This window comes from Anabrus simplex, chromosome 2 (genome assembly GCF_040414725.1).
Source record: "Anabrus simplex isolate iqAnaSimp1 chromosome 2, ASM4041472v1, whole genome shotgun sequence".
Classification (NCBI taxonomy): domain Eukaryota; kingdom Metazoa; phylum Arthropoda; class Insecta; order Orthoptera; family Tettigoniidae; genus Anabrus; species Anabrus simplex.
This window is the reverse complement of record NC_090266.1, coordinates 814,052,669-814,080,116: the sequence shown is the minus strand read 5'-3', so window position 1 is coordinate 814,080,116 and position 27,448 is coordinate 814,052,669. Positions and strand designations below refer to the sequence as shown.

Here is a 27,448-nt window from a genome sequence, read left to right as displayed (position 1 = left end):
ATTTTATTTACGTTTAAATTACAGTCATGTAATCAAGAAAATTAAAGTGACCTATCCAAAATTAAATGCTCTGTTACTTTATCAAGTCTAAGAGACAAGATAGTTAAAAATATACATGTCTGTGCTGTTTCATTACTGTAGTATTAAAGACACAAATCCTTTGTTTACTCCTCTGCTCCTTAACTTATAGACCAAAGTGTTCGAAAGTTAATTACTTGCGGATAAGTCATTAAAATATACTTCCAAGATGAGATTTCCACTCACAAGTATATATCATTTAAAATATTTTGAGATTTACGGAGATGCAGACTTCCATTTAACATTCCATCACCACTTTCACAAACATGTTCCTTATCAATAAGGGAAACTCACTGCCCTTTACTTAACTCATTCCGACATACGAATATACAATATATCCGAGATAGTGAAACATTTCCAGCTTACTAACTGCTTTTTTGCAAACCATATTCAATATTGCCCTACAAAGGGCACTAGGAAAGTTTTACAATACGCAAAACCGGTTGGCTGGACACCCCTGTTATGATGAGGGATAAAAAGAGGGGTGGAAACCGGTCTAGAAGACAGCAAGGCGCGACTTTCACACCAGTTGTTAACAAGCAGTAGGATTGAAAGCAAGTTAAGATGTCAGTGTGGTCTAAAGGTGAATATCGCGCAATTATCCGCTACAATTTTGCTCGTGGATTTACTGTTGACCAGTGCCTGGAGGAAATGTATCCTGTGCTGGGGAAAGACTGTCCACATGGGACAACAATTTTTCGCCGGTACAAAGAGTTCCAGAGGGGAAATTTTGGGGTTGAAGACGATCCTCGTTCTGGGCGACCGTCTGAATCAGTGACAGAGGAAAACGTTGAAGCTGTGAGGAAAATGTTGCAGCAAGAGAGGCGGTCGACATATCGGCACGTAGAAGAGACCCTGCACATCCCTTCACCAGCTATTCATTCAATTCTACACGACCATCTCCATGTTAGAAAGGTTTGTTCCCTCTGGGTGCCCCATTCACTTTCGGAGGAACAAGGGGCACATCGAGTGAAATGGTGGCGAAAAATGCTAAAACAGTTTGAAAATGGGACTTCGCGTAACGTCAATAGCATCGTTACAGATGACGAAACTTGGATTTATTATTACGATGTCCCAACAAAATCGCAGAACGAGGTGTGGCTGTTTGAAGATGAGTGTACTCCTGTGACTGTGCGAAAGTCACGGTCAGTGAAGAAAAGGATGATTGCAGTATTCTTCACTAAACGGGGCATCCTGACTCGGGTTGTGCTAGAAACACAAAGAACAGTAACTGCGAAGTAGTACAGTGAGACTTGTCTGCCTCAGGTCATCCAGGCACTCAAGCAGCTCCGTCCAAGGTCACGGCTCAACACTTGGCTCTTGCATCACGACAATGTTCCAGCACATCGTGCTAATGTAACAATGAATGTTCTTGCCAGATCGGGGTTGACTGTGCTTGATCACCCTCCATAGAGTCCTGATCTTGCCCCATGTGACTTCGCACTCTTCCCAAAAGTGCAGATGAAGCTGAAAGTGCGGCGTTTTGCATCCGGCGAGGAGCTTCTGGCAGCATGGCATCAAGAGTGTGAAAATGTAACCGAAGAAAAATGGCAGAGTTGGTTCAGTGACTGGTCTCGACGCATGGAGAAGTGTATTGAGTGTGGTGCAAATTATTTTGAAAAAGTCTAAAGCGTTCGCTCACATTGCAAAACTTTTCTAGTGCCCTTTGTACAATTCCAGTTGAATGTTGTAATCACTTCAATTTTAGAAGAGGTGCAGAACCGAATCTAAGGAATAATTACCGCAATACACACCTTATTAATGTTCGTAGATGTTCTCGCAAAGAAAGTATAAACTGTACTGTATTCCGTAATACAGATTCGGAATACTGTATGTTCACCTATTTTGACGTGTTCTTGACGTATCTATTCATTCATGTTTACACAATAGTACTGAACAAAATAAAAATAGCCGAATCAACTCACACAAAATATCCGCATTCTTGATTATTAACTTACGAAACAAAACATTACTACAGTAACTCACCTATGTCAAATTCGCATGTCTTTCCATAATATCCCGTAGGACAAATGCACACGAAGTCATTGAACGCATCTCGGCAGCTTCCTCCGTTAACACAGGGTCGATACATACATTCGTCTATCTCCTCTTCACAGTAATCTCCTGAAAATAGAAAGAGCAATATATTGGTTCAGTAAAGTGACTGAAATAAGTGAGAAATTTTACTTCAATTAAGAGTAAGTTTTGTTCCTGGAGAAGCAAGTGCAATGCGATTGTTTCTAATGTGTTCAAACTAAGGAAGTTACACCTTCACTTTCATCTGATTTTATTACGCTAAAATAAGTTTATTAGCCCATTCTTTAAATATGGGTTACAGGATGTGGTACTTTTGAAGAAATGAGGTGTGAAGTTTAGCAGATAAAGGTGATTTATTATTAAGAAGGTAGGTGGATAGACCGTGCCGTATTAAAGTGTTTGGAACATAATTTTAACAACAAATTTTATTCGAAATTCAAATTGGCATTGCAACTAGCAAATACACTGTAGGTCGTGAACATTGTAACACAGTTAAATTAGGGCTTGAGGCTTTGTGGACATTTTAGTGTGCCAGAAAGAGTATTAATGTTCTCTCAGTCACGATTAGCAAGCATTTCGATCAAATGTTTCACGTGATTACTGGTAATTGAAATACATACATCTACTGACCAGGATTTGCTTTCCGGCAATACCACATATTCAAGATTGCATTTGCATTGGAGCCCGGAACGGGATGCTCTCAATATCAGCTGACATGGCTGAGTGGAGAAGTGGCTTAAAATCCCTCTCTCGGCCATCCTAGAGGTTTTTTCCCCGCTTCTGTTTCAGCGGTGAATACATAAATGGTACGTGACACACTGACCGCCGCGGTAAATTATAAGTAAACACCCACTAGTTACCAGAAATTAAATCCACAGGATCGGTGATAAAAACGTCCCTAGTCCTTCACATGAAGCAAGAAGAACAGTAACTATACTATTCACTTATCAATTGTCCGGCTCCATGGCTAAATGGTCAGCGTGCTGGCCTTTTGGTTCAAGAGGTCCCGGGTTCGATTCTTGGTCAGCTCGGACATTTTAACTCTCATTAGTTAATTCCTATGACGCAGTAGCTGGGGTTTGAGGTGTCTTCAGCATTAGATTACATCTTAGATAGGGTCCCATCCTAACAGGGGCGCAGGTCGCCTATACGCTGTCAGATGGAAAGATCTGCACCAGGCCTTACCGGTGGCCACACGCCATTATTGTTATTATTTATCAATTACTGAGTAAGTTTTTAGGGACACAAACTTACGTTTTCCGATGCCAGCTGGATCATGGTGTTTGTTAACATTCTATAGTATTTAATGGCCCCTGACAACTGCGTGTAGTTCTGTCACAAAGAATGTTAAATTTAAGCTGTTTAATACTGATGTGGGTAAATATTCATCTTAAGCTGAGGTTGGAACCACGGAAAATTTCTTTGTAGGAAGCTGTTACTGGGAACTGATACTACTGTACCTGTCTTCCAAGTCCAGGGATGCTTGTTTATTGACTAGTGATCATTACGTTGTATATTCAGCTTGGTAATTATTATTCAACTGAAATGTATTAGTTTCACTTAAGTTTTGCGAGATCTAAACCGTTATTGTGTATTGGTGGTCATTTTCTTCCGCATTAGGTTTTAAGGGAATCATTTATGTCAGTCTATCAGCGTTTAAATCTTCGGAAGTTTCCCCTCTACAGGAGCAGTGTGTTTATTTCTTCTACTGAAAACTGACGCCTATAAACTGAATTAATGTTCTGAAATCGTTATTTCCTTCTCAACAAGTAAAGAAGACCTGAATCATCCCTCTCCTTAAGCAAGAAATTCGTACGTAAGACACTATACAGCATTTCGTAAAAACAAAATTGATTTAACAATTGTTCACTTATGATAGTAGGCCCTATATAAACTGCATTTTACGGAGTGAATTGAATTCGCGGTTCGGGTCACGTAACTGTGAGCTTGCATTCTGGAGATAGTAGGTTCGATCCTTAGTGTCGGCAGCCCTGAAGACGAATTTTGGTGGTTTTTCATTTTTACTCCTTAATTAACACAAAGTCGCTTCCTTCCCAGTCCTAGCCCTGTCCTGTGCCTTCGTCACCATAAGACCTGTCTGAGTCGGTACGATGTACAGCAAATAGAAAAATAATCACATTTTGACAACCTACCTTCAAAACCTGCTTCACAATCGCAGGTAAAATCATTTAATCCATCCACGCACGTACCATTATTTTCACATGGGCTTGACATGCATTCATCAACGTTGAATTCGCATTCTGAACCTAGAAGCAGAAAGTATCACATGAGATTCAGTACGAAATGAAAGACCAGTACAAAGTGAACGATTTGGGTTTAAAATAGCTAGATTAATATAAACACATTTTTCTTCAAGATATTAAAGGAAAAACATGTTTTATCCTAAATTATTTTCATTACTCTAGATAGGATATTAATAAACCTGTCAATATATAAATTATTGTACTTTATGACAATAATAATAATAATAATAATAATAATAATAATAATAATAATAATAATAATAATAATAATAATAATAATAGCTGCAGTCGCTTAAGTGCGGCCAGTATCCAGTATTCGGGAGATAGTAGGTTCGAAGCCCACTGTCGGCAGCCCTGAAAATGTTTTTCCGTGGTTTCCCATTTTCACACCAGGCAAATGCTGGGGCTGTACCTTAATTAAGGCCACGGCCGCTTCCTTCCCACTCCTAGCCCTTCCCTGTCCCATAGTCGCCATAAGACCTATCTGTGTCGGTGCGACGTAAAGCAACTAGCAAAAAAAAAAAAATAATAACAACAACAACAATAATCTTTGCCGTTTTCCTATTAAGGTAGATTGTGAGACGAGTCTAAAAAACAACACCAGGGAACAGAACTAGATAAGTGAGATCTGGACCGTGTGTCGCGATGCGTCCCTTTCGTATCTCAGTGACGAGCGAACGGACTCGAGTGAGTCTAGAATCCACGATCTCCGAGAAAGGATATTGGGAGTATCAGTCTAAAGCTTAAATGAATGTATAACAGTGGCTTCGAATGTTTGAGTGATAATTTAATTTAGTGAAAATTCGAAGTATTCAAAGCATAAGTTTTCATACCAGTTTAACACAAAGCAAGTTGGTGGAAAGCAACCCAGTGCATGTGTAATCTTATGAAATAGCTTACAATACGGCGTCAGTGTAAATACAGAAACGTAATAGGAGCCCTGACGGTATTTCGAGAAGCCATTGGAAAGAAATATTACGTAGACCAACGTAGCGATTTTGACGTATTAGAAAATATTTTGTTCTAGGATGTTCTATGGCACTTCCCAGCACTTAGTGGGGGGGGGGGGGGACACGTGAGCCAATCAGACTTGGACACAACAGATCTCTGGGAGAATAGAAGGGTGATGTTCTAGAAACGTCGAACTGGGAATATAGGCGGAGGTCTCGAGAGACCTGGGAGAATCTCTCCAACTACCGTGCAAGTAGTGTGTGTGTGGCTGTGAGACATAGCGAGGAGAAGCAGTGCAGAATCTGTGAGAGACGCGTGTGCCAGTGAGCCGCGGAGCAAGTCGTATGTGGCCGGGCGCCACTGAAGAGAATCGTTCCAGATATTGGAAAGGAGAAGTGTGGCAGTAAACCATTGTGGAGAGAATCAGTGAAAGACGTAGATGATAGGTAGCAGGTTGCCTCAGAAAGACTTAGAGCCGCAACGACTAAGTTATTTATCGTAGTTGTGAGCCTAGAGACTGGAGACGATTACTGATCCAATTGTTAGGAAGGCCTGAGTAATGTAGTGTGCCTTTCCTCTCGATAACTTAACCTTGCAACCAGTACTTTAGGGAGATTGGTCAAGCTGACTGACGACGGAGTTTGAAGGTGCCGAGTTCGAGTTGTGGATTTCCACATCACCTTCAACTAACCATCGTGACGCTCAAGGCGACTACAGCGTCTCGGAGAGAGAGACATCAAGAGAGAAGTCGGAAGCAGGAGAAGAAAGAGCGTTCAAACGCGAGCTAAGTATTCACCAAGTTTCCCAAAGCTTAGCATTACTTAACTGAAGAGTGTAGGGAGAAGGCGGGCAGACTACGACTTGAAAGAGTCAACCTCAAGACAAGAATTGTACATAATTGTAATAAGATCAAGTCTTTTGTAGAATTTGTGTGTTTGTATTATATGTTAAATTTTAAAATAATGGAGGTGAAGGGAGTTGTGTGTATTGGAAAGTTAGCCTTGTCATTGCCTACAGTAAGCTCTCGAAAAATTCCGAACCCTATTCCTCGGCCTGTCCAGTCCTTAGGATCACGACATAATAATAATAATAATAATAATAATAATAATAATAATAATAATAATAATAATACTAACAATCCTTTTTTCTTATTATTTTTACGTCCCACTAACTACTTTTACGGTTTTCGGAGACGCTGATGTGCCGAAATGTTTCCAGCACGATTTTTTGTTACTTGTCAGTACATGTACCGACACGAGACTGACGTATTTGAGCACCTTCAAATAACACCAGAATGAGCCGGGATCAAACCCCCAACTTGAGCCCAGATGGCCAGCGTTTTACCGCATGTTCTACACAGTCCGGCATCATCATCATCATCATCATCATCATCATCATCATCATCATCATCATCATCGTAAGAAACTTCTTTGTGTTTAAATCATATTTTACACTAACAAATTACTTAGACTTGTCGATATCTATACTTCTCTCTTTAATGAAAGATGCCTGTTACAGTACGCGGTTTTCGCTTGTACTTTTTTCTCCTTTGAACAAAAATTCAAGTTTATGGTTCTGTTATTCTCTACAAGGAATGGGTTTAATATTTGACGGAGTGAGTAAACAACTTGTGGAATGAATCTTGACTTGTTCGGCTTTTCAGGACTTAGCCCCTACTAGATGTTGAGACTGAACCATCTCGGTTACTTGAAGACAAAATGTGTCTACAATCAAATCTGACTTCACGTGACCTCCAGATGTTTCCCTGATATTTGATAAATGTATTTATCATCAATAATATAGAACTAATTACACATGATTTTAGATTAATTCAGTTTTAAACTTCCTTAAACTTGTACGAAACAATAATTTAAATACAGCATAACAGACATGCGATTCTAGTTCGAATTACCTTATCTGTTAAAGTGAGTGCTTACCTGAGGAATGCTTGCGGTTGTACAAAACAGTGTTTGCAATAACCAGGGGTTATGGATTTCTGTCTTTTTTTTTTGGTTTGAGGCACTTACCCAGCTCCATGAATGACAGCAGTCTGCTATAAAGCTCTATCGACACAATGCATGTACTTGGAAACTTGCTGGTGTACTATTCCAGTGCCTTTGAAAGCGCCGATAATATGCTCACTGGTCGGTAGTCGGTTACGTCTTCAGGTGGTGATTTTTTGGCTTGCGGGACGACAACGGCAGCTTGCCATAAGGAGGGTTACGCGCCAGTCATTAATGAATGATTAAAAATGCGAGTCATAGTAGTTAAAGTTATGTCAGTCATGTTCTTGATTATTTCTATTTCTATGCTGCCTATCCCTTTGGACTTTGATATTATTCTAAATATGGCTTCTTTAACCTTCGAGGGTGCCATATGAGAAAAGTAGAATTTTTCTCTCTCAGGTGCAGGGGAGTTTTAATTGCTATGTAGTGTTGTATGTTTCTTCTCTCTATCAGTTTGACTCCCAGGAGTGGTAAAATACGTACTGAGTGAGTCCGGGGGTACAGTACATCAATAGGATGGTACTCTCTTTGTTTACATATTCAAATGTTTCTTAGTTCTTTCCACACCATAGCAGGTCTAGTATTTTGTTTTAACAGAGTATATGGATGTCTGATTCTAGCGTTGAGTAAGCGTACTGTTTGCAAAGTTTTATTTCGCAGCAGTTTAAATGCGTCAAATTTTCTTGTGTCGGTTTTTGCGTAAACTTCGGCATCTCGTCTTGACATTAGCTCCGTTAGCTCCAGGTTCAGCCACGGTGCTGGAACTCGTGTTGCCCGTACTGTTTTCAGCAGGGCATATCGGTCAGATATTCGTTAAATTTGTTTACTTTAATGTCGATGTCGTCAACTGTCAGTAAGTGGTGCCATGGAATATCTAGTGTGCCTTCAGTAAACATACTGTAGTCAATTTTCGAGAGATCTCTGAATGTGGAAGTTCTTGGTTTAGTCTTTCGGGTCTTTAGGGATTAAAACATGTATATTTAGTCATGAGCTGAAATTTCTGGTACAGATGTCTGTCTTTGTTGTAGTATTTTGACCGCACGCTTCACAATCATCAAGTCGATTATGTGATTATGTGATTATGTTCTCCTTCTCTTATGCCTATTTTTCTCACATCCTAGTGAGGTCGCGGCTATGAAGTGTATCATGCACGTAGACTTGCCCTGTTTTGCGGCCGGATGCCCTTTCTGACGCCAACCCTATATGAAGGGATATATTGCGTGTTTCAGTGGTGGTTGGTAGTATGTTGAGTTAGGTGCATATGAAGAGATGTGTATTAAGAAAAATACAAACACCCAATCTTCGAGCCAGAAGAATTAACGAGACGCAACTAAAATCCCCGATTCGGCAGGGAAACGAACTCTGATCCTCTGAATCGAAAGCCGCTACGTTGATGATATAAACTCCAGGAGGTCACACTTAGTTCTGTCTCCCATGACTTTAAAACATTTCAAGTATAATGTACGTAGGTGACACTGAATTCAACATAGAACTTGCTCGGGAGTACTTCAAGACGTACAGTACTGAACTTGGTAGAGTCTCTAATTTCTTTGAATCTCGTCTTTATACCGGTCAAGGGTTACTTGGAACTTACTTTGTATTAGTCGAATGTGCGATCATTTTATGTGCATGTTTTCCTCTAGTGACTTTAAATGTAGTTTCGATTAATCGTTTCCTGCAGAATCTTGTATTCTTTCTCAAATTTGTTGGACTCCGTATAGTCTCTCTACTGGGAAGATACTTCGAATTTTTGGCTGGACTTTTCCATTTAACTTCTCTACAAACTTATGTCATACCAGATAGCGAATTTGTGGGACTCTGAAATTAAGGATAGTCCAAGTTGATTTTAATTAAAACATTGAGAATAAGGTAGAAGTTCCGAACAGTGTTTCTCACAGAAATACACCGGCCAATTAGATTACATAAAGGACAGCAGGATACTTTTTAAAGCATAAGACGCCTTGGAAAAGCCGCGTTATTACACACGAGTACTAAAATCAGCCTCGCTATTTTGAATCTCCTTCTGCGAGTGATCACGTGGTCTGGGGTGAAGAAGTTTGTGGATAACATCTTGCTTGATGTTTTAAGGGGCCTAACGTCGAAGGTCATCGGCCCTGGAGAATATCGTATTAGACTTCTCAAAGTATACTCAACACACCATACGATGGTACGAATGACAATTTAATTCCTTGTAAAACAGCAGTGTCGTATTAGCCTCAATATTCACGTGCGTCTTTCACCAGGCAGCACATCATTCGTAGAGAAAGAAAAGTTTAAGTCAGATGTTAGCAAGTATGTGAGAGAAAAGATAGATAACTATACAGTATATTACCTGTGTATCCTGATATACACTGACAAGTGTATGCGCCCAACACATTGTGGCATGTTGCTCCGTTTTGGCATGGATTTGAAGTACATTCATCGATGTCCATTTCACACATTTGACCTGAAACAGTAGGAGCCGTAAAATGATTAACAAGGAACCCTGTCTTGTAAGCTACCAGGCTATTGATGTCGTATAGCTTTGCAAGCATTGATTTTTCTCATTTAAAAAAAAAAGTTAATTCATGGAAATAAAAATTTTCTGTACTACTTCTAATTCATCCATGCTATACCATGGCCAGCCCACATGAGCCATCAAAGCTTCAGGAATTTATCAATTTGAGCAACTCTGGACAGTTGGTAGAACTGACAATTTTTTGGTGCCAGCTACCCCTGTCATCTAGATTTTAAGCAATATATTGTGCTGAAAGAAAACATATTTTTATTAACATCCAGATCTCTGCTTTTAATATTGATGCTTGTATTATTAAGTTTTTATACTCTACTACTTTAGTGCATCGGAACAGAAGTTTCGATTTCATGTACTTCATGGCATTTGTAATCGAGCTAGCGAAGCGAGAGGTAGTATTGTTATGAGCGTGTTGAGTGAGAAGAATAAGTATTGGTGTCCAACAGTATCGCCTGGCCATAGGCCGATGACACGGTCCAGTGAAGTGTGTATGTTCGGCAAGCGAGAAAGTGCTCCTACAACAAACCGGACTGCAGGCAACTCTGATGGTAGCAGCAGCAGTTGCAGTTCTTCTGGTAATGGGAGGTGTAGAAGAGAATGGTGGACCAGCTGGAGCAGTGAGTTGGGAAGGTATGGAAAATATTAAGGAAATAGTCAGAGAAGCCGGTCAGGTTGAACAAATGAGGGAGCTAGATTCCTGAGCAAAAAATGAGATGAGAGAAATCAAAGACTCTAAAATAAGAGCTAAGAATTATAACAGAAGAGGTGGTGGGGAATTCTGGTGAAGTGGAAGTACTGAAGGCTAAAATGGAGGAGCTGGAAGGAGAATTAGAACAAGTCAAGTGGAAACAGAAAATGATCATGCAAGAATTTAAGGGAAAACATATATTTTCATCTACGGTATAGTGGAGAGTGAAAAGGAACATTGTAATGATATAATGAGCAAGATGTTGGACATTACAAATGACCATATAAAGGTAAATTATAAAGAAGAGGTCACCGATGAAGCATACAGAATTCGGAGAGTTCAAAGGGTAAAGAACGATTAAAGTTTATTTGATCTCGGCTCTAAAGGCAAACAAAGTCCTCCTAAACACTAGGCACTTAAAAGGAGAAAGGATCTGGGTGAGAAAATATATGGATAAAGAGACCATCACGGAAAAGAGATTCTTGCGATTTTATTGAGTAAAATCTAGGAATTACGTACTCAATGCATACATAAGAGGTAAATGCCTTACATTAGGTAATCGAAAGTGGTCGCGAACTTGGACTATCCCACAGCTAAAAGAAATGGATAAGCACTAGAGTTCATCGCCGTTGGATGTGCGGATGCAGCCAGATGAACAAGGAATGTGCAAGTCAGCGACTAGCGTGCATGCTGCCAAAATAGAATCTGATGCCAATAGCGACATTCATACTGCATGTCAGACGCACGGAAGAGGGCAGACAGATGAACAGGCATAGGAGGGGGACGTACAACCAGCTGACCGGCGAGTAGAGCCGACTCCAAGGCATAGTGGGTCGCCGGAGGACAGAAGTATGATATTGGACGTTAGAGGTAAATCCTTGAGTTTAATGGACTTCTGGGCTAAGAAGGGCGCAGGACAGAAAAACAATGTAGACCAGAGGTGCTCACGCTGGGCATTCCGTCCCGCGGGCGCCCTGCACTGTAAGTGGGCGGGCTGGCAGGCGATGAGCGTATGCTATTCAACTACAGTGACGTTCTCGTTACGTCACAGACCGTGAAGTTTGGGAAAAGTTCTCCCAGTCACTCTCGATCAGTGATGCAATACCCGAGTTTGCAGTCGAGGTAGAAGATAATGAAAGACAGAGGACAGAAATCCACATCATTTTCAATTTACGTTGTAAGCAAGAAGTTATTTATGTTCATGGCAGTTTATGTATTTTGACCGGATACAATAAAGAGTTAGACCTACAACCTCAAATGTTTTTACAATGTACGTAATGGATTTCAATTTTCACTATTACATTTTAAGAAGTGCTTTAGGAACAGTTCTAACATAATACGGAGTTAAGGTGGATAACCTGTGGTTTGTGGTTGTTTGGGTTTAAATTATTTGATGAAGTCACCAACAATCCAATAATGTTTACCGGGAATAAAATCAGTGAGGTTATTTATTTGCAGGCATACTGTACATCTATCTGGTAGATACATTTACACTGTTATTACACTTTAATCTTGGATACTAAATATCGATGTCCTGACTAGTGATCAAACTCCCTCTCCCCATTTAAATTTAAAATACTATTTTCAGAAATTCAGTGAACAGGGAAAGTCACACAACGCTACAACACTGTGCAAAGTCATTGTTGCATTAAATAATTGTATTACTGTTTGCTTAATGAATAACAGGAATTTTACTTTTTAAATTGGATATACTGTCATTTCCATCTAGGGAATTGTAAATCACAGCTTTGTGAGCTTATGCCCTGTACCTTTGTAGATTATAACACAAAAATTATAACGTGCCAGTTTTCTATGAATGAATAAATAAAAGAAAATAAAACTGACTAAGGGTATTTTAGGCCATAAGACCTATCTGTGTCGGTGCGACGTATTTTAGAATTGGTGAAAACGAGAGTGACTTGAAGTAAGACAAGTAACTTAACAGAGGGTAAAAGTAAGAAATAACTAGAATGGAATATTAGTTCGGTTAATATAGAGGCTTTGTTGAATAAGGGAGGGAATGGACAGGTAAAATTATTAATTGCAGAAATGCACTTTCTTTGTGCATATTAAGTACATATTGAAGGTTTTAAAACGTATAGCAAGACAAGGAGTAAGGACGCTCGTTTGGGTAGATATCCTGGAGTATTCTAAGTAATGAGAGGGAAGAAATGAAAGAGAAAATTGGAATAATAGATACAGATATAGATGAAATACAGTACTTTGTGTCAAAACAAGGATGAAACAAGAGGAGGAAGTTAACCTGTGTTTCGGTTTTGTCTACAATCCTCCCGAGGAATGGACATTTGCAAACAAAGATTTTTGCCACTTAGTTTGCATTAGAAATAAAGAATGTACATGAGGGCGTAGGTACTATGATTATGGGGCACTTCAATGCGAAGACTGCAGAACAAAAACCAGTATATAGTAAGAAGGCAGAGGAGATAAAAAATAAAAAAAGGAATTAATCGAATAATAATTGCGGCGGAAAACTATTAGAAACATATAGCACAGTAGAACTCTATGTTTTAAATGGGTGGTGGCCAGGAGATGAAGAGGGTAATTTAGTAATATGTTCAAGGAGGCCTAGCCACCATTAAGTGGATAAATGTTAAAGGATGGGGAGAATCTCAGCAATTACCCGTATTTATAAATCTGAGGAAGAATAGCGGTGTGTCTTATCAACTGAATTGTAGAGAGAGATATGTGCCAGGTTTGTATGGAAAGAAGACCTTATCACTGAGTTCAAGGAATATTTTGAAGGGAGATCTTTGAAAATTATTAAGACAGGAATAAGGCTCGTGATTTTATATAACCAACGCAATAAAGCTAATAGAAAACGCAGTATTGATAGCAGGACATAAGATGCGTGTAAAGAGGAGAAGAATACTGAGAAATAGTGGGTGGTACAATGATGAATGCAGAATAAAAGACCGAATTATTGAAAGCGCTAGAAATATTTCGATCAGTAGGAGGGCATGAATGAAGAATTGCAGTCTATAGCGAAATAGAAGCACGCAAACATTTATTGTTAATTTTTTTTTTTTTTTTTGCTAGGGGCTTTACGTCGCACCGACACAGATAGGTCTTATGGCGACGATGGGATAGGAAAGGCCTAGGAGTTGGAAGGAAGCGGCCGTGGCCTTAATTAAGGTACAGCCCCAGCATTTGCCTGGTGTGAAAATGGGAAACCACGGAAAACCATTTTCAGGGCTGCCGATAGTGGGATTCGAACCTACTATCTCCCGGATGCAAGCTCACAGCCACGCGCCTCTACGCGCACGGCCTTTATTGTTAAGAACAAAATATTTGTGGCAGAAGAAACAAACTGATAACATAACTTAAATAGAGATGCTAAGAATAAATCAAACTGTAGAGATTGAAAAAATGTAGCGCAGGTAAATACAAGCCATGGAGAAGGGACCGAATATTTAAAAAAAAATTGTTAAGCGGCGAGGATCGTCGGAAACTGGACGAGAAGTTGAGGGGTCTCGTGACGACTGGGGTACACCCTGCATAATTTAGATCAATCAATCAATCAATCAATCAATCAATCAATCAATCAATCAATCAATCAATCAATCAATCAATCAATCAATCAATCAATCAATCAATCAATCAATCAATCAATCAATCAATCAATCAATCAATCAATCAATCAATCAATCAATCAATCAATCAATCAATCAATCAATCAATCAATCAATCAATCAATCAATCAATCAATCAATCAATCAATCAATCAATCAATCAATCAATCAATCAATCAATCAATCAATCAATCAATCAATCAATCAATCAATCAATCAATCAATCAATCAATCAATCAATCAATCAATCAATCAATCAATCAATCAATCAATCAATCAATCAATCAATCAATCAATCGCCACTGATCTGCGTTTAGGGCCGTCGCCCAGGTGGCAGATTCCCTATCTGTTGTTGACTTAGTCCTTTCTTAAATACTTGCAAGGAATTTGGAAATTTATTGAACATCTCCCTTAGTAAATTTTTCCAAGCCCCAACTACTCTTCCTATAAACGAATTATTTGCCCCAATTTGTCCTCTTGAATTCCAACTTTATTTTGTCATTGTAATCTTTTCTACTTTTAAAAACGACACTCAAACAGATTCGTCTACTAATGTCATTCCACGCCATCTCTCCTCTGACAGCTTGGAACATACCATTTACACGAGCAGTTCGTCCCCCTTTTCCCAAGTCTTCCCAGCCCAATCTCAGCAACATTTGCGTAACTCAAATCTTTTGTGGGAAATCACATAGAATAAATCGAAATCTTTTAATTTTCAGTTGATGAAGTAAAATAATTATTAGAGAAAGGACGGAAGGGCAAATCAGGATCAATTTCAGATACCAACAATGAATTCTGGAAGGAAGTAGGCAAGAATAGCTTTTTACTAGAAATTACATACATACATACATACATACATACATACATACATACATACATACATACATACATACATGATGTAAGCGTTCAATACCACGCTAATAGACATGTCATGATGCCCATCAGTACATATGTACCGTTTTGCCGCGTCATTTCTCGACATATTATTTTGGTTGTAACAAGCATTTTATGCCCGGTCCGGGATATGAGCGGCCCTGCACTAGTTCGAAGGGGGAAGCTCTAATTGCGCGTACGGGGAGAGAGAGCTCTCAATACAGCGAGTTCTTGGAATTACGCTCCCTATCGTGCAAGCGAGAAGGAAGAAGGATGTCGCGCTCAACGACTGCCTACGTCAGGAGGCGGAGTTAAGTTTACAGGGTTCTAACTTTAGAACTGGATATTCTCACCGATTTCCGTGCATATTCTTGGATATCAACTCACAAATTTCACGCGTCAAGTAATAATAATAAAATTCGTCACAAGGTTAGGGAATGTACAAGTAATTACTCAATGAATACAATATTTGATAATGTAAGAAAGTTAATTACTTAACGAGCGTATTATTAATGACGCACATTAGGCATATGTGCGTGATCGAAACCATCTGTTCCTAGTACATATCTTGAGAGAGACACGGGAGTCCCCACCTACCACCTCTTCGCGCTCTAAAACACAAGACGAATCTTGAGAGATTACCAGAAAACCTGCGATGTGATTTAAACGAAAGTAGATCAGTAAGTACAGGACGTCAGGATCTACAAAACGAATATTTATATGACTCTTTGAGACAATTATCAGCGGAGCAATCCTTCCCTCGGAGAAGGGGGGGGGGGAGGAGAGTCTACACACTCCAAAGCTGAAAGTTGGCAGAAGCCGATGTTCTCAGAGAGGGGTGAGATCCAGGCCCTAATGTGGGTCCCAATAAAGTCTTTCAACCGCCCGTGAAAACCACATAAGAAAGTCTCCCAGTTTTCACAGTGTACTGAATACTCACGTGCCAATAATTTGTTACCATCAGTGCTGTATGTTTTCATGATCCGATAGGTGAAGAAATACTCTAATTTTGATATTTAAGTAAGAGCGTAGTAGGGATTTTCTGATAGCACCTCGAAGTCAAGCTAGCGTGGTTCGATACCCGATTGGTATCCGGGGTTCAGGAGCCAGCGGGCCAGCCTCTCACCGCTGGGTTCCGTGGCTAAAATCCCGGTCACTCCATGTTAGATTTGTGCTGGACAAAGCGGAGGCGGGACAGGTTTTTCTGCGGGTACTCCAGTTTTCCCTGTCATCTTTCATACCAGCAACACTATCCAATATCATTTCATCTGTCAGTCATTAATCGTTGCCTGAGACGGGTGCGACAGGCTTCGGCAGCCGGCACAATTCCTATCCTCGCCACTATATGGGGGCTTCATTACTTACATTCCTGACCCGGTCAAATGACTGGAAACAGGCTGTGGATTTTCATTTTTCAGTAATAATAATAATAATAATAATAATAATAATAATAATAATAATAATAATAATAATACAGTCGACTCTCGATAATTTGAAACTCAAGGGACCAGAGGAAAGGTTCAATTTACCGTGAGTTCAAATTAATAGGAGTTCAATTAACCAAGAGGGAGGGAGGGAAAACTTCAAATAAACAAAGGTTTCACTTATACTTACTTATTTCTTTCACAGCATTTCCACAATTATGAAATGTTCATAGAGAAATGTTCATTTGAATGTTCATACAGAAATGTTCATTTTGAAAAAAGTCCGTAATTTTCTTTTGAGTGAGCGACGTCCATCTATCATTGTCCAATGAATTTTCGATAGTGGTGAGAGCTGAGAAGAAATCGTCACTTGTGTCCGTTCTGAGGACGTAGGAGCCTAGGTAGTAGTAAGAGATGTTCTTGCCTCGCTCGATGTGACTGGAATTGGCGGTTCTTCTTATTCTTATTCTTATTCTTCTTATTCTTCTTCGATTTCTTCCTCGTACTCATCCAGAGAGGCTAAATCCAACAGTTCATCATCGGTTAGGGCACCGTGGACACCGATGTCATCGCCAATTTCAACGTAATCCTCAAACGTTAACTCTCCACAGTTAGGTAGAAGTCACCATCCTGAGTCAAAATTCGTAAATTTTGGCGGCTTTGATGACTGTTCCAAGTTTTCGGTTTGCTTAAGCCCACACCTCTTGAAGCAGTTATAAATGGTGGTAGGGTTGACATTTTTCCAGACCTTATCAATCATGATTATAGCGGTCAAAACGGTTATGTTCGCCTTCTCACCTTTTTCGATGCTATCCAGCACAAGAGAAACAATTTCTCTGCGGCAGAGAGTTTTAAATTTTCAATAATGCCTTGGTCTAATGGTTGCAATCTTGAGGTCGTGTTGGGTGGAAAAGAAATCAATTTTACGTGGTCTAATGGTGGAGGGTTATTATGCACGGTGCAGTGGTCCAAAAACAGTATAATTTTGCGTTTTCCCTTTTTCATGTCACTGTTAACCGAGGTCAGCCGTTCATTAAACAACTCTGTCGTCATCCATACTTCTTTGTTTGACCGATAAGCTGTGGGCAGCGATTTTATTCCTTTGAAGCAGCGTGGTTTCACAGATTATTGAGTGGTTTCAACTTTTGAGATCCGTCCGTGTTACATGCTAGAAGGACAGTTAGTTATTCTTTCCTTGCTCAGTTTTCCTCCATGACACTTCTTGTCTTTGAACGTCAGGGTGCGATTAGGAAGACATTTATAAAATAAGCCCGGCTTCGTCTGTGTTGAATATGTTCCTTGGGTCATAGCCATTCAAAAGTTCATTTAGTTCGTCAATCCATTCGGTACAAATGGAATTATCCACGCTGGCGCTCTCTCCGCAGATATATTTAAATGTGATGGCGTGTCGGTTTTTGAAATTTGAAAGCCACTCCTCTCTTGCTGCAAATCCTTTAATCCCGAGAGACTGCACAAAAGGCTTGGCTTTTTCCTTCAACATGATACCGCCAGGGGAACGTTTTGTCCTCTGCACTGACGAATCCATTTAAGCAAGCACTCTTCAAGACGGGGAAATTCACCCTGACGTGACCTTTTTCCACTCTCACTTAAGGCACTTTCGGTGACGCGATCTTTATTTTTCAAAATCATCGACAATGTCGATGGTAAAATACCGAACTGTTTGTCGACATGTTTTTTAATTGTCCATCCTCCACAGCTTGAGGCACACGCTTTTCTTCACTTATGGAAAGATACTTGTTCTTTCTTGAACTCATTTTGATACTTGAAAATTACACAAATCGAACGTTAACGTACTGTAACATATTTTAACGTTTGAAAGAAGACTCAAGACTGCGAACTCACTCATACATCTCATTATTGATGTAAACAAGCGACAGGTCTGTGCACGATAACAATGCATACTGTCATAATCGATTTCAAATTATAGAGAGTTGGGAAGCCCGACTTCAAATTATAGAATGTCGGCGAGCAAGATGCCATTCCTACAACTTCAAATTACCGAGGGCACCAAATAACATTGATTTCTTCAATTTATCGAGTATTTTTAAGGGACAACGAAAAAACTTCAAACTATCGAGAGATTCAGATTAACGAGTGTCAAATTATCGAGAGTCGACTGCAATAATAATAATAATAATAATAATAATAATAATAATAATAATAATAATAATAATAATAATAATAATAATAATAATAATAATAATAATAATAATAATAATAATAATAATAATAATAATAATAATAACTGCCTCTGTTGAATAGTCGTTAGTGTGATTAGCTTCAACCCCTGGAGGTCCGGATTCGATTCTCTGCTCTGCCACGAAATTTGAAAAGTTGTATGAGGGTGGAACTAGGTCCACTCAGCCTCCGGAGTTCAACTGAGTAGAGGGGGTTCGATTCCCTCCTCTGCCATCCTTGAAGACGTTTTGCTTGGTTTCCCACTTCTCCTCCAGGTAAATGCCGGGACGGTACCTAACTTAAGGCCTCGGCCGCTTCCTTCCCTCTTCCTTGTCTATCCCTTCCAATCTCCTCATCCCCCAGAAGGACCCTGTTCAGGCTGCCTGGGAGAGGTACTGGTCCTCCTCCACAGTTTCATCCCCCGACCCAAAGTCTCACGCTCCAGGACACTGCCCTCGAGGCGGTAGAGGTGGAATCCCTCGCTGAGTCCGAGGGAAAAAACAACCGTGGGAGGTAAATGGATTAAGAAATAAATAATTAAATATATAATAATAATAATAATAATAATAATAATAATAATAATAATAATAATAATAATAATAATAATAATAATAATAATAATAATAATAATAATAATAATAATAATAATAATAATAATAATGTGTTTAACGTCCATTCGAAAACTATTGGTCCTGAGCACTCCTAGTCGTCCACCTAATGTGCTGAAATTCGATCCTGCGCCTTTGAGTATAGGTGAGTACCTAACAACTACACTAAGCAGCTGATCAAACAATATATAAAATACGTTTAATATCTCCGTTTTCACCCTTAATTAAGCAAGCTTGTAGTTTAATGAGAATATTGATATTGAGATCATAGCCAGAGGACGCCCAGTTTCACGGGGAATATGAACGAGAGGGACATTATACTTTCATATAAGAAATGCAAGAGGCACTGACTGGAATGCAAACCACGGTCATCTTGGCGAGAATCAAGTATTGAAGTCACGTTTTCACGTTCCCAGTAAACATTGGAGCAAAACATAATTCCTTGAATATACTCGCGGGGAGTGAAAAGAGATAGGTACTTGAATGGTCCTTTTAATGCAAGAGCGAGTGTGATGCCGATTATACCAATGAATACTTTATTGGAATGATAACTACATTACAACGGCGGCTCATGCCTGTTGGCCTGGTGTGCTCCTTTCTACAGTGCGCACTGAGGACCAAGTAGTGCTTTGTTAACGCTAATGCGCAGGCTAACAACACACCTGACAAGCAATACATCACGCTCCTTTGAAATTTAGTGGATTAGCCAACATGTCATTAGATGTTGCCTTCAATGTATGACGGTGTTGTTGGCTTACTACAGCCTTAAAAGGAATACCCACCAAAATGACACATTCAAGTAAGCAGCCGCATAAAACATCACTGGCAGTTCAGAGAATATACAGATATGATTTTCCGTGAACTGTCCTGGACCACCTGTTTCAAGTTATTTTAGCCATTTAAATTTGGTAATTTACAGCACTAGGGCGAGCTCTAAAGGGATGCTCACAAGATTTGTTATTTTGATAGTGCTGGTTAATTGTCGTTTTCGGTTATAAGGTTCAAATTGAAGGACGGGATTCACTGCATGGGCTTTGTAATAGGGAGAATGGAATTACCCCATGTCCGCCTCCTTGGCTGAATGATCAGTGTAGTGGTCTTCGTTTGTAGGAACCCGGGTCCGATTCCGGCCAGATCAAGTATTTAAATCTTAAATGGTTAATTCCCTGAATTTCGGGGCTGGATGCTTATGCCGTAACAAACACCCTGGAAAGTCATACATCACACTACAGCATTCTCCGAAACAAAAATATGCAGTTTCCCATACAGGGCAGAAGCCGCCCACGTCGGAGAGTCTACCGAGCAAGGGTTAAACCAGACTACCAACAGCGACACGGGAATGGTATTTCCTTTAGAGGAGTTCATCATGTAAACAACGTACAAAATGTACTCCTTCATCTTTTCGCTCCAACTACTTCCCCAACCAAGTTGCTCTATGAACTGTCAAAACTCGCATTCGCTCTCGCTTACCTCTGCCAGCGAAAGGCATAGTTTGAGAAATAGTCTATTATTTAGATAAGATATACGAACACCACCACGAAAATTACACGTTAATAACTTTCTCATCGCTCGTTAAAGGATTCCCTTTGCAATGTTTAACACATTCCACGTGTTCAGTCATGACGCTTTATTAACCGGTCCACCTTCCCGGTTCAGGAACTCAAAAATAAGAAGGTGACATGCGCATGCTGTTCGCTTATTTTATGATTAAGTAAAATTTATTGATTTATTTTGTTGGCTCATTTTGCAGAAGTTCTACGTTAAGCACAATTCTTCAATAATACAGATGGGAACTAGTAGTTTTTTGATAATGCGACAGCGAACTGCTTTGCGAACTTCGTGCCGTTATGTACTCGATGTATATTCGCGCTTACTTCCTTGTTTACTTCAGAACATATTCTGAAAGGGAAATCTGTATATAAGTATTACAATTCATTGAATATCTATCTACATTACTCTTCTATTTAAATAATATATATCGTCGCCATAAGACCTATCTGTGTCGGTGCGACGTAAAGCCCTTAGCAAAAAAATATATAGACATATATCAACAATCTACGCTAGTATATTGAATATATTCCTCCAAAAATATGGTTTCTTAATCATTATCCTTCATATTCATTTTTCACATTTTTACTTTACGCCTATTATTTACTTGATGAAAGTTAAATAATTTGTGTTTAATTAAAGAGAGTAGAGTATGTTGATTCTATACATAAAATTCCCTACCATTCAAAAATTTAATGCAAATATCCACAAGAGTATTTGGATTATGATGGAAATAATGTGTAAAAATTAATGTTACAGAAAATGAGCAACAGAGGAAGGATAGAGTGGGACGTAGAAAGTGACATTTACAGACGTATCTTTTGAAGGTATGGAAATAAATATTTCTTTTTACCCGATTAATGGAACAAGTGCATTCCACAAAGAATTGAATTGAAAACGGTGTTTTTATTTATTTGCTCCCCTTTAATGTCACCACCACAGCAACGTTCCGATGGCAAAATGGGAATTTAGAGCTTGGGATTGGGAGTGGTGAGTACCACTACTGCTGCTACCACTGCTACTACTACCACTACTACTACTGCTGCTGCTGCTATAGAAAGGCTCATGCCACACCCCATCACTATTATGAGGATGATGATGCTTGTTGTTTAAAGGGGCCTAACATCTAAGGTCATCGGCCCCAGTATCACTATTGTACGACATTGAACGATTACTTTATTAGAAACACCTGGGGCCTGACAGTTCCTGACCAATCACGTGATACCACGAGCGGCTCACGGATAACGTTCTGATATCTCCTCTGCACGCTAGACGGTAATATTTGACAGTGATGGGTGAAGGTAGTACTTTGATCGCGGGCAGTTAATTGGGACTCGAAGGTGTGGTGCGAGTATATCGACAGTAGTCACTGGTGTTCGTTGCTCGCGTTCCACGATATGGAGGACGTACCAAGAGTGGAAGAATAGTGGGCAGACATGGAGCAGATGATCAAACTGGGGCCGGCCATTAGTGACTGATCAGCGAGGTGAGCGCCGAGTGTCTCGACTGATATCACAGCAGCGACTCTCCACAAAGGAACGTTTCACCCATCAGTACAACAGCACTCGGGTATGTCAGGTTTCCGCAGTGACCAAGCGACGTACCTTGCGTCGACTCTGGTTCGGGTGCTGTAGACCAGCAAGTGTACCCCGGTTGACCCCATGTCATCGCTAGATGATATGGACGATTTGCCATTAATTATTATCACTGCTTAAAACACTTCAGTACCTATATCTTGATACTGATGATAATGATGCTTGTTGTTTTAAGGGGCCTAACATCGAAGGTCATCGGCCCGCCCTACATCTTAAGATCGTCTGCATAGTGCACTTTGTTTATGTGTTCACTTTTTAAGTTCAAGAATCGAATCCCTTTGCAATGGTTTGCTATTTCTAAGATTACTTAAATGTGGGGGACTCGTGTCGATAGATTTATTGATTTAAAGAACCATGTCTCAGGCTAAAATACTTCACTTCTTGTGAAGATGCGTTCAATACGCCCACGATATCCGCTGCCTGTTATAAGAGTTGACTAAAAGGGGACCTAGCGGCTCTCAACTCGAGAGCGTGGTTTGGTGATAACATGTTTCATAGCTAAACCTGACATTCCTTCCATATAGTTGTAACCAGCTCTTCGATTTCGTCTTTCCTGCCAAACATCCCTTGTTCAACTTTTATTCTCTTTCAGTCCTCGCGGTGTTAGATCTGTGAGGCCAAGGTTGTCCTTCATTTAGACGTCTTTCGTAACCCTTCTCTATCCTGCCGATTCCTCAATTCTTCGGAGATTCGGAAGTCGTCAATATTTTCCCTATTGTTAGAATTAAGCTTGGACGGTTGTCTAGTTAAATTCAACCCTAAAATAATCATTTTCATCAGCCCCCCCCAACCACCACCTAACGTCACAGGAAAATCGACGCCAATTCAAAGGAAATTAAGCACTTCATAAATCAGGAAAGCTTGTAGATGTAGTGAGGACATGTAAACTCCAGTTTTACGTGGAATTCGAACCTCAAGGATGTGAATTTTCATTTAAGAAATCTCACATATATTGACCAGGATTCGAATCGCAGCCATTTTATTGAGAAGCCAGTGCCTAATGGCACTCGACTTTCAAACATCTTAAACACATATTTTTGTTCTTACATGTGAAGCTTCCACGGTTTGTTGAATTATTTGGTTCTTCTTCCGGGTTAAACCGTGTTGTTGTTTTGTGTCATCTGCAGACAGAATTTACTTTCTCTACCCTAGACCTAGAGATACTTAGTTCCCTACAGATAAGATAGTGGTCTGTGTCATAAACAAGTCCCGAGAATACCCGCAATTTCCTGACAGATTCCCTGAATTCAAAGTCGGTTAGGGTATAGTATATTATGGATCTAGTGCCCCTACCCTCCCACGTGAGCGGCGAAAAGCTTTGTGCTTGAAATATGTATTCGTAACTGCTAATCCCATGCTAGCATGTGAACCGTTTCACCTGTTCACGGTCCAGTAATCGCCATGCTTATTAATGACATAATGATTCTTCATCATATAAGTAATGGCATGGTAATTTTTCATAATTTATTTAGCCTCCATATTTTAAATACAGCGCCAACTGGAGCCCGAACTCCGTGTTTTAGGAGGTGTCATCCACCAGAGCCAGTACAGGACCCTGGGAGTATTCAAGTATACCCCGGCCCCAAGAGAACGTTTAGTTCAAATTTATTGTGGGAGTGAAATAGAAAAAAGTTGAATCTGTCACGTGGAACTGAGTATGCCAACTCCACGCAGACAACTACGAGCACTCCAGGTTGGGCAGGTCGTCATTTGTGATAGATAATTCTGCGTAAGCGTCAATCATAGGAGACATTGGAACACATTAGGTGTCTGCTTAATTTATGGGAAGGTTGTCATATCATTACGGCAAGATCCAGACAGATTTGACTTTTATGTGTTCAATTTCAAATGACCGTTGAAGAACAACTGCCGCCTCACAAAGAGCAACTACAGATGGTTCTGGGATTCACCGACCGTAACGGACAATACCTACCGCTATAAAGCAAAGGCGACCGGTGAGCTCACTCTCATTCATTCGTAATGTTTTCTTGAGTGCCGTTGTCCATCCGTGATTGACAGTGCGCCATGCAACGCTTGCTTTTAACTGTAAGACTGCATACCTTTGTCTAACTGGTAGAACTATGTTAACTTCAAAGTGATACCGAAAGTAACTAACTCATACGAATTTTGAATGTGATTATAAACAGTATATTCAGATGTTTCAGACGTAAATAGATCATCCGAGATCAGACTGTGTATTTGAATAATATGGACATAATCGTGTACGAGGATAATTTGAGTGAGGGTCACGCTAATATGTGTGCCTTGTGAACTTGTCTGTGACTGGTTTTTCAACCGTAATAGGCGCTGCTTTTAACAATCTAAATTGAGAGTAGTGATGTTTGCCCATTGGTCTCGCCTAAGTCAGAGTACAGCGCGTGATCATTACAAGGCAAATAACAAGAAGAGTATTCTGTCTGCAGGAACCAGTTCCAGAAAACAATTAGCTCAAGCAAGAAGCAGATGATTACGCAGATAGCAGTCCAGGGGATCGATTGCCGGTGTTCTAGGATCAACGTCCAAGCCAATATGAAGGCTTAAGCCAAGAACATGTTGAAACTGGGAGCTGGAGGCGATGACGGTTGAAAATCAGATGATTTAATCTATATTTTTAAGCTTGATATACAATAGAGACATGCGATTTCCTGTTCTTTTCATTTAATTAATCTAGTACATATTTTCATTTAGTTATATGCCTTAAGCATGGTGATGTTTTAATTTTATTTAAAGTAATTCGACTTGGGACTGACGACACGCGTGTGTTTTATATTTAGATTGATCAGAAAGTTTGTGGAAATTGTAGTTTAATGATTATGTGTTTGATTTATCTTAGTTTCGGAAACACCTTTTTTTAGTGCAAGTTATGATGCCATTGTCTTTATATAATTACGAGGTAAAGTCACTTCTATTGTTAGTGCGGGAATTTGGGACAGGTATTCAGTAGTTAAGGCTACGTTGTGCACGAAGCATGCTATTTTCAGCTTGGAGACAATCATGCAATTATATAAAAAATTCCAGCTTTGTGAACTAGGTTCTTTTAAATTAATAAAGCAACGGACAGAGCCGTAGTCGTGATGAGATGATAATTTAAACGGGTCAAAACATGAGGCCGGATTGCCCCTATAAATTCAATTATGATCGCTGATATAGATGTGATTTAGTCGCGAGACGACTGTATTGAGCGGCTGAGAATAAGCCGAGATATGAACCTGCGTTACTCTAGATATGATAAGCCATTATGCCTATGTATGGATTTGTGTAATATACGGCTTGCTATTTCGCTCTTGGATGGCGATGTTATTTACGCAGATATTGAATTGCAAGGGATGCTAATTTGCGTTTCGTTTTCCTGCCTGTTGTGCGGTTGAAACTTATTTGTGCGAGCCACTGGGGGAAATGTATTGGTCAAGAGCAGGTACTCGAAGTGTCGAAGTGTTGGCGAACAGAAGGATCCCTGGGGTGCGTACGGAATTTCCCCTTCTTATAGTAAGCTAGATTTGGTCGGGCTGTCTGCAGTGAAAGTTTATGTCCGTTGCTAATTCATTGCATTCTCCGCTCAGCTGTAACATTCGCCATGGACGACCCAGGACTCACCCATTTTCGGGGCGGACACAAGTGGTGATATCTTGTGAGTGCATACAGGACATCATGATGTGATATCAAGGGTATTTACATGCTTTTATTTTACAGAGGGTGTTCTCAGTGTGTTATATTTGTTGGTGTATATTATTGTCTTGTTTATTTGGTTGTCTTACTTTTGCATATATGTATATGACTTCGTTTAAGTGTGTCACAGCACGCGCAGCATTATGGCCGCAGAGATAGTAGAATCAGTGCATTTTGGGGGATAGTATGTCAGTTCCAAGACTGTATGTGTTTTTTATTATGTATGTGTTAACGACCAGTTCGGGATTAATTTGTAAATATTGGGCGAGAGGCGAGTTGTTTTATTGTGTATCAATGCAATGTATAGATAACTCATGGATGTATGCCACTCACAGATAGCTCATCTGATTAAGTTCGCGAGAATGCGTATTCACCTTCGTTACTCACCACTTACGACTTTGTTTGGACAGGTTTCATGACCTTCATGACGACTCTCTCCTGTGAATTCGAGTTTTGTATTTGGCTTTGTAAATGTGTAAACTTGTTTTATAGTTTTGTTTTGTTATCGTATTTACTCATGAGTTTTATAAGGTAAATTTTGTTCCAACCCTTATTTCAGTAACTTATAATTTACTAAAATATGTAGTCTTGCAACTGTCCTATTTCGTTTTAAGTTCTTTTTCGATAGATTTTTAATCCTCTTTTATTCGGACGATGCACGCAGCTTCTCAGCTGAGCTAGGCCAAAGGCATAAGGACAGGGTAAGGTACACATGGAAGGTCAGTAAACGCTTTCCATTCCTATTAGCTTCCGTATATTCCCCACGTATTCCCATCAGTTTTTCGTATTCTTGAATTATATTTCCAACTCTCGCATTCAAATCGCCCATTAGCACTCTCGCATCCTATTGCTAACCCTCACTACGATGTCACCCAGTGCTTCATAAAAATTGTCAACATGGTGAACAGACTGATCCGTCCTAATTCCTCCAGCAGCTAAATCTGCCCACAGCATTCGCCCATTTACGCGCTTAACAGAAACTACGTTGCGTGCAATATTATTCCTGATGAACAGTCCTATCACACACTCTGTCCTTCCCTTTTTAACACCTGTTAAGAATACTTTATAAACTCCTATCCCTTACTCGTTACCTCATCTTACCCGAATATCATTACCTCCTTACACATCCAGACGCATCCTCTTTGCTGACTGAGCCAAATCTACTTTCTCTATTTCATATGCACCATTAATATTGATAGCTCCCCATCCTTTTTCGTTTCGTTCGCCAAGTTCTTTCCAAGGAGTCCCTTGCTTGTCAAATTGAAGTGGGACTCCGTTACTCCCATAGGTCAGAGGCTTGCTTAAAACGTTCCGAGCGTGCTCAGTGAATATTCTGTGAAGCAGGATGCTATCCTGCTTACACATAGTCCCAGAGCGAATTTTCCTATAAACGGGTTGGGGCCCACGGT

At 39.9% G+C, this 27,448-nt stretch overlaps 1 protein-coding gene across 1 annotated transcript in view; it reads right to left on the bottom strand.

The window, feature by feature from the left end:
* The window catches only part of LOC136863695 (uncharacterized), a 415,056-nt gene that overhangs the window by 172,983 nt on the left and 214,625 nt on the right, over window positions 1–27,448 (bottom strand). The window contains exons 12-14 of the mRNA XM_068226041.1: window positions 9,669–9,782; window positions 4,269–4,382; window positions 2,065–2,202 (exon numbers count right to left, since the gene is read on the bottom strand). Of these exons, the coding sequence (XP_068082142.1) occupies window positions 2,065–2,202; window positions 4,269–4,382; window positions 9,669–9,782 (366 nt within the window). The remainder of the gene's footprint in view (window positions 1–2,064; window positions 2,203–4,268; window positions 4,383–9,668; window positions 9,783–27,448) is intronic.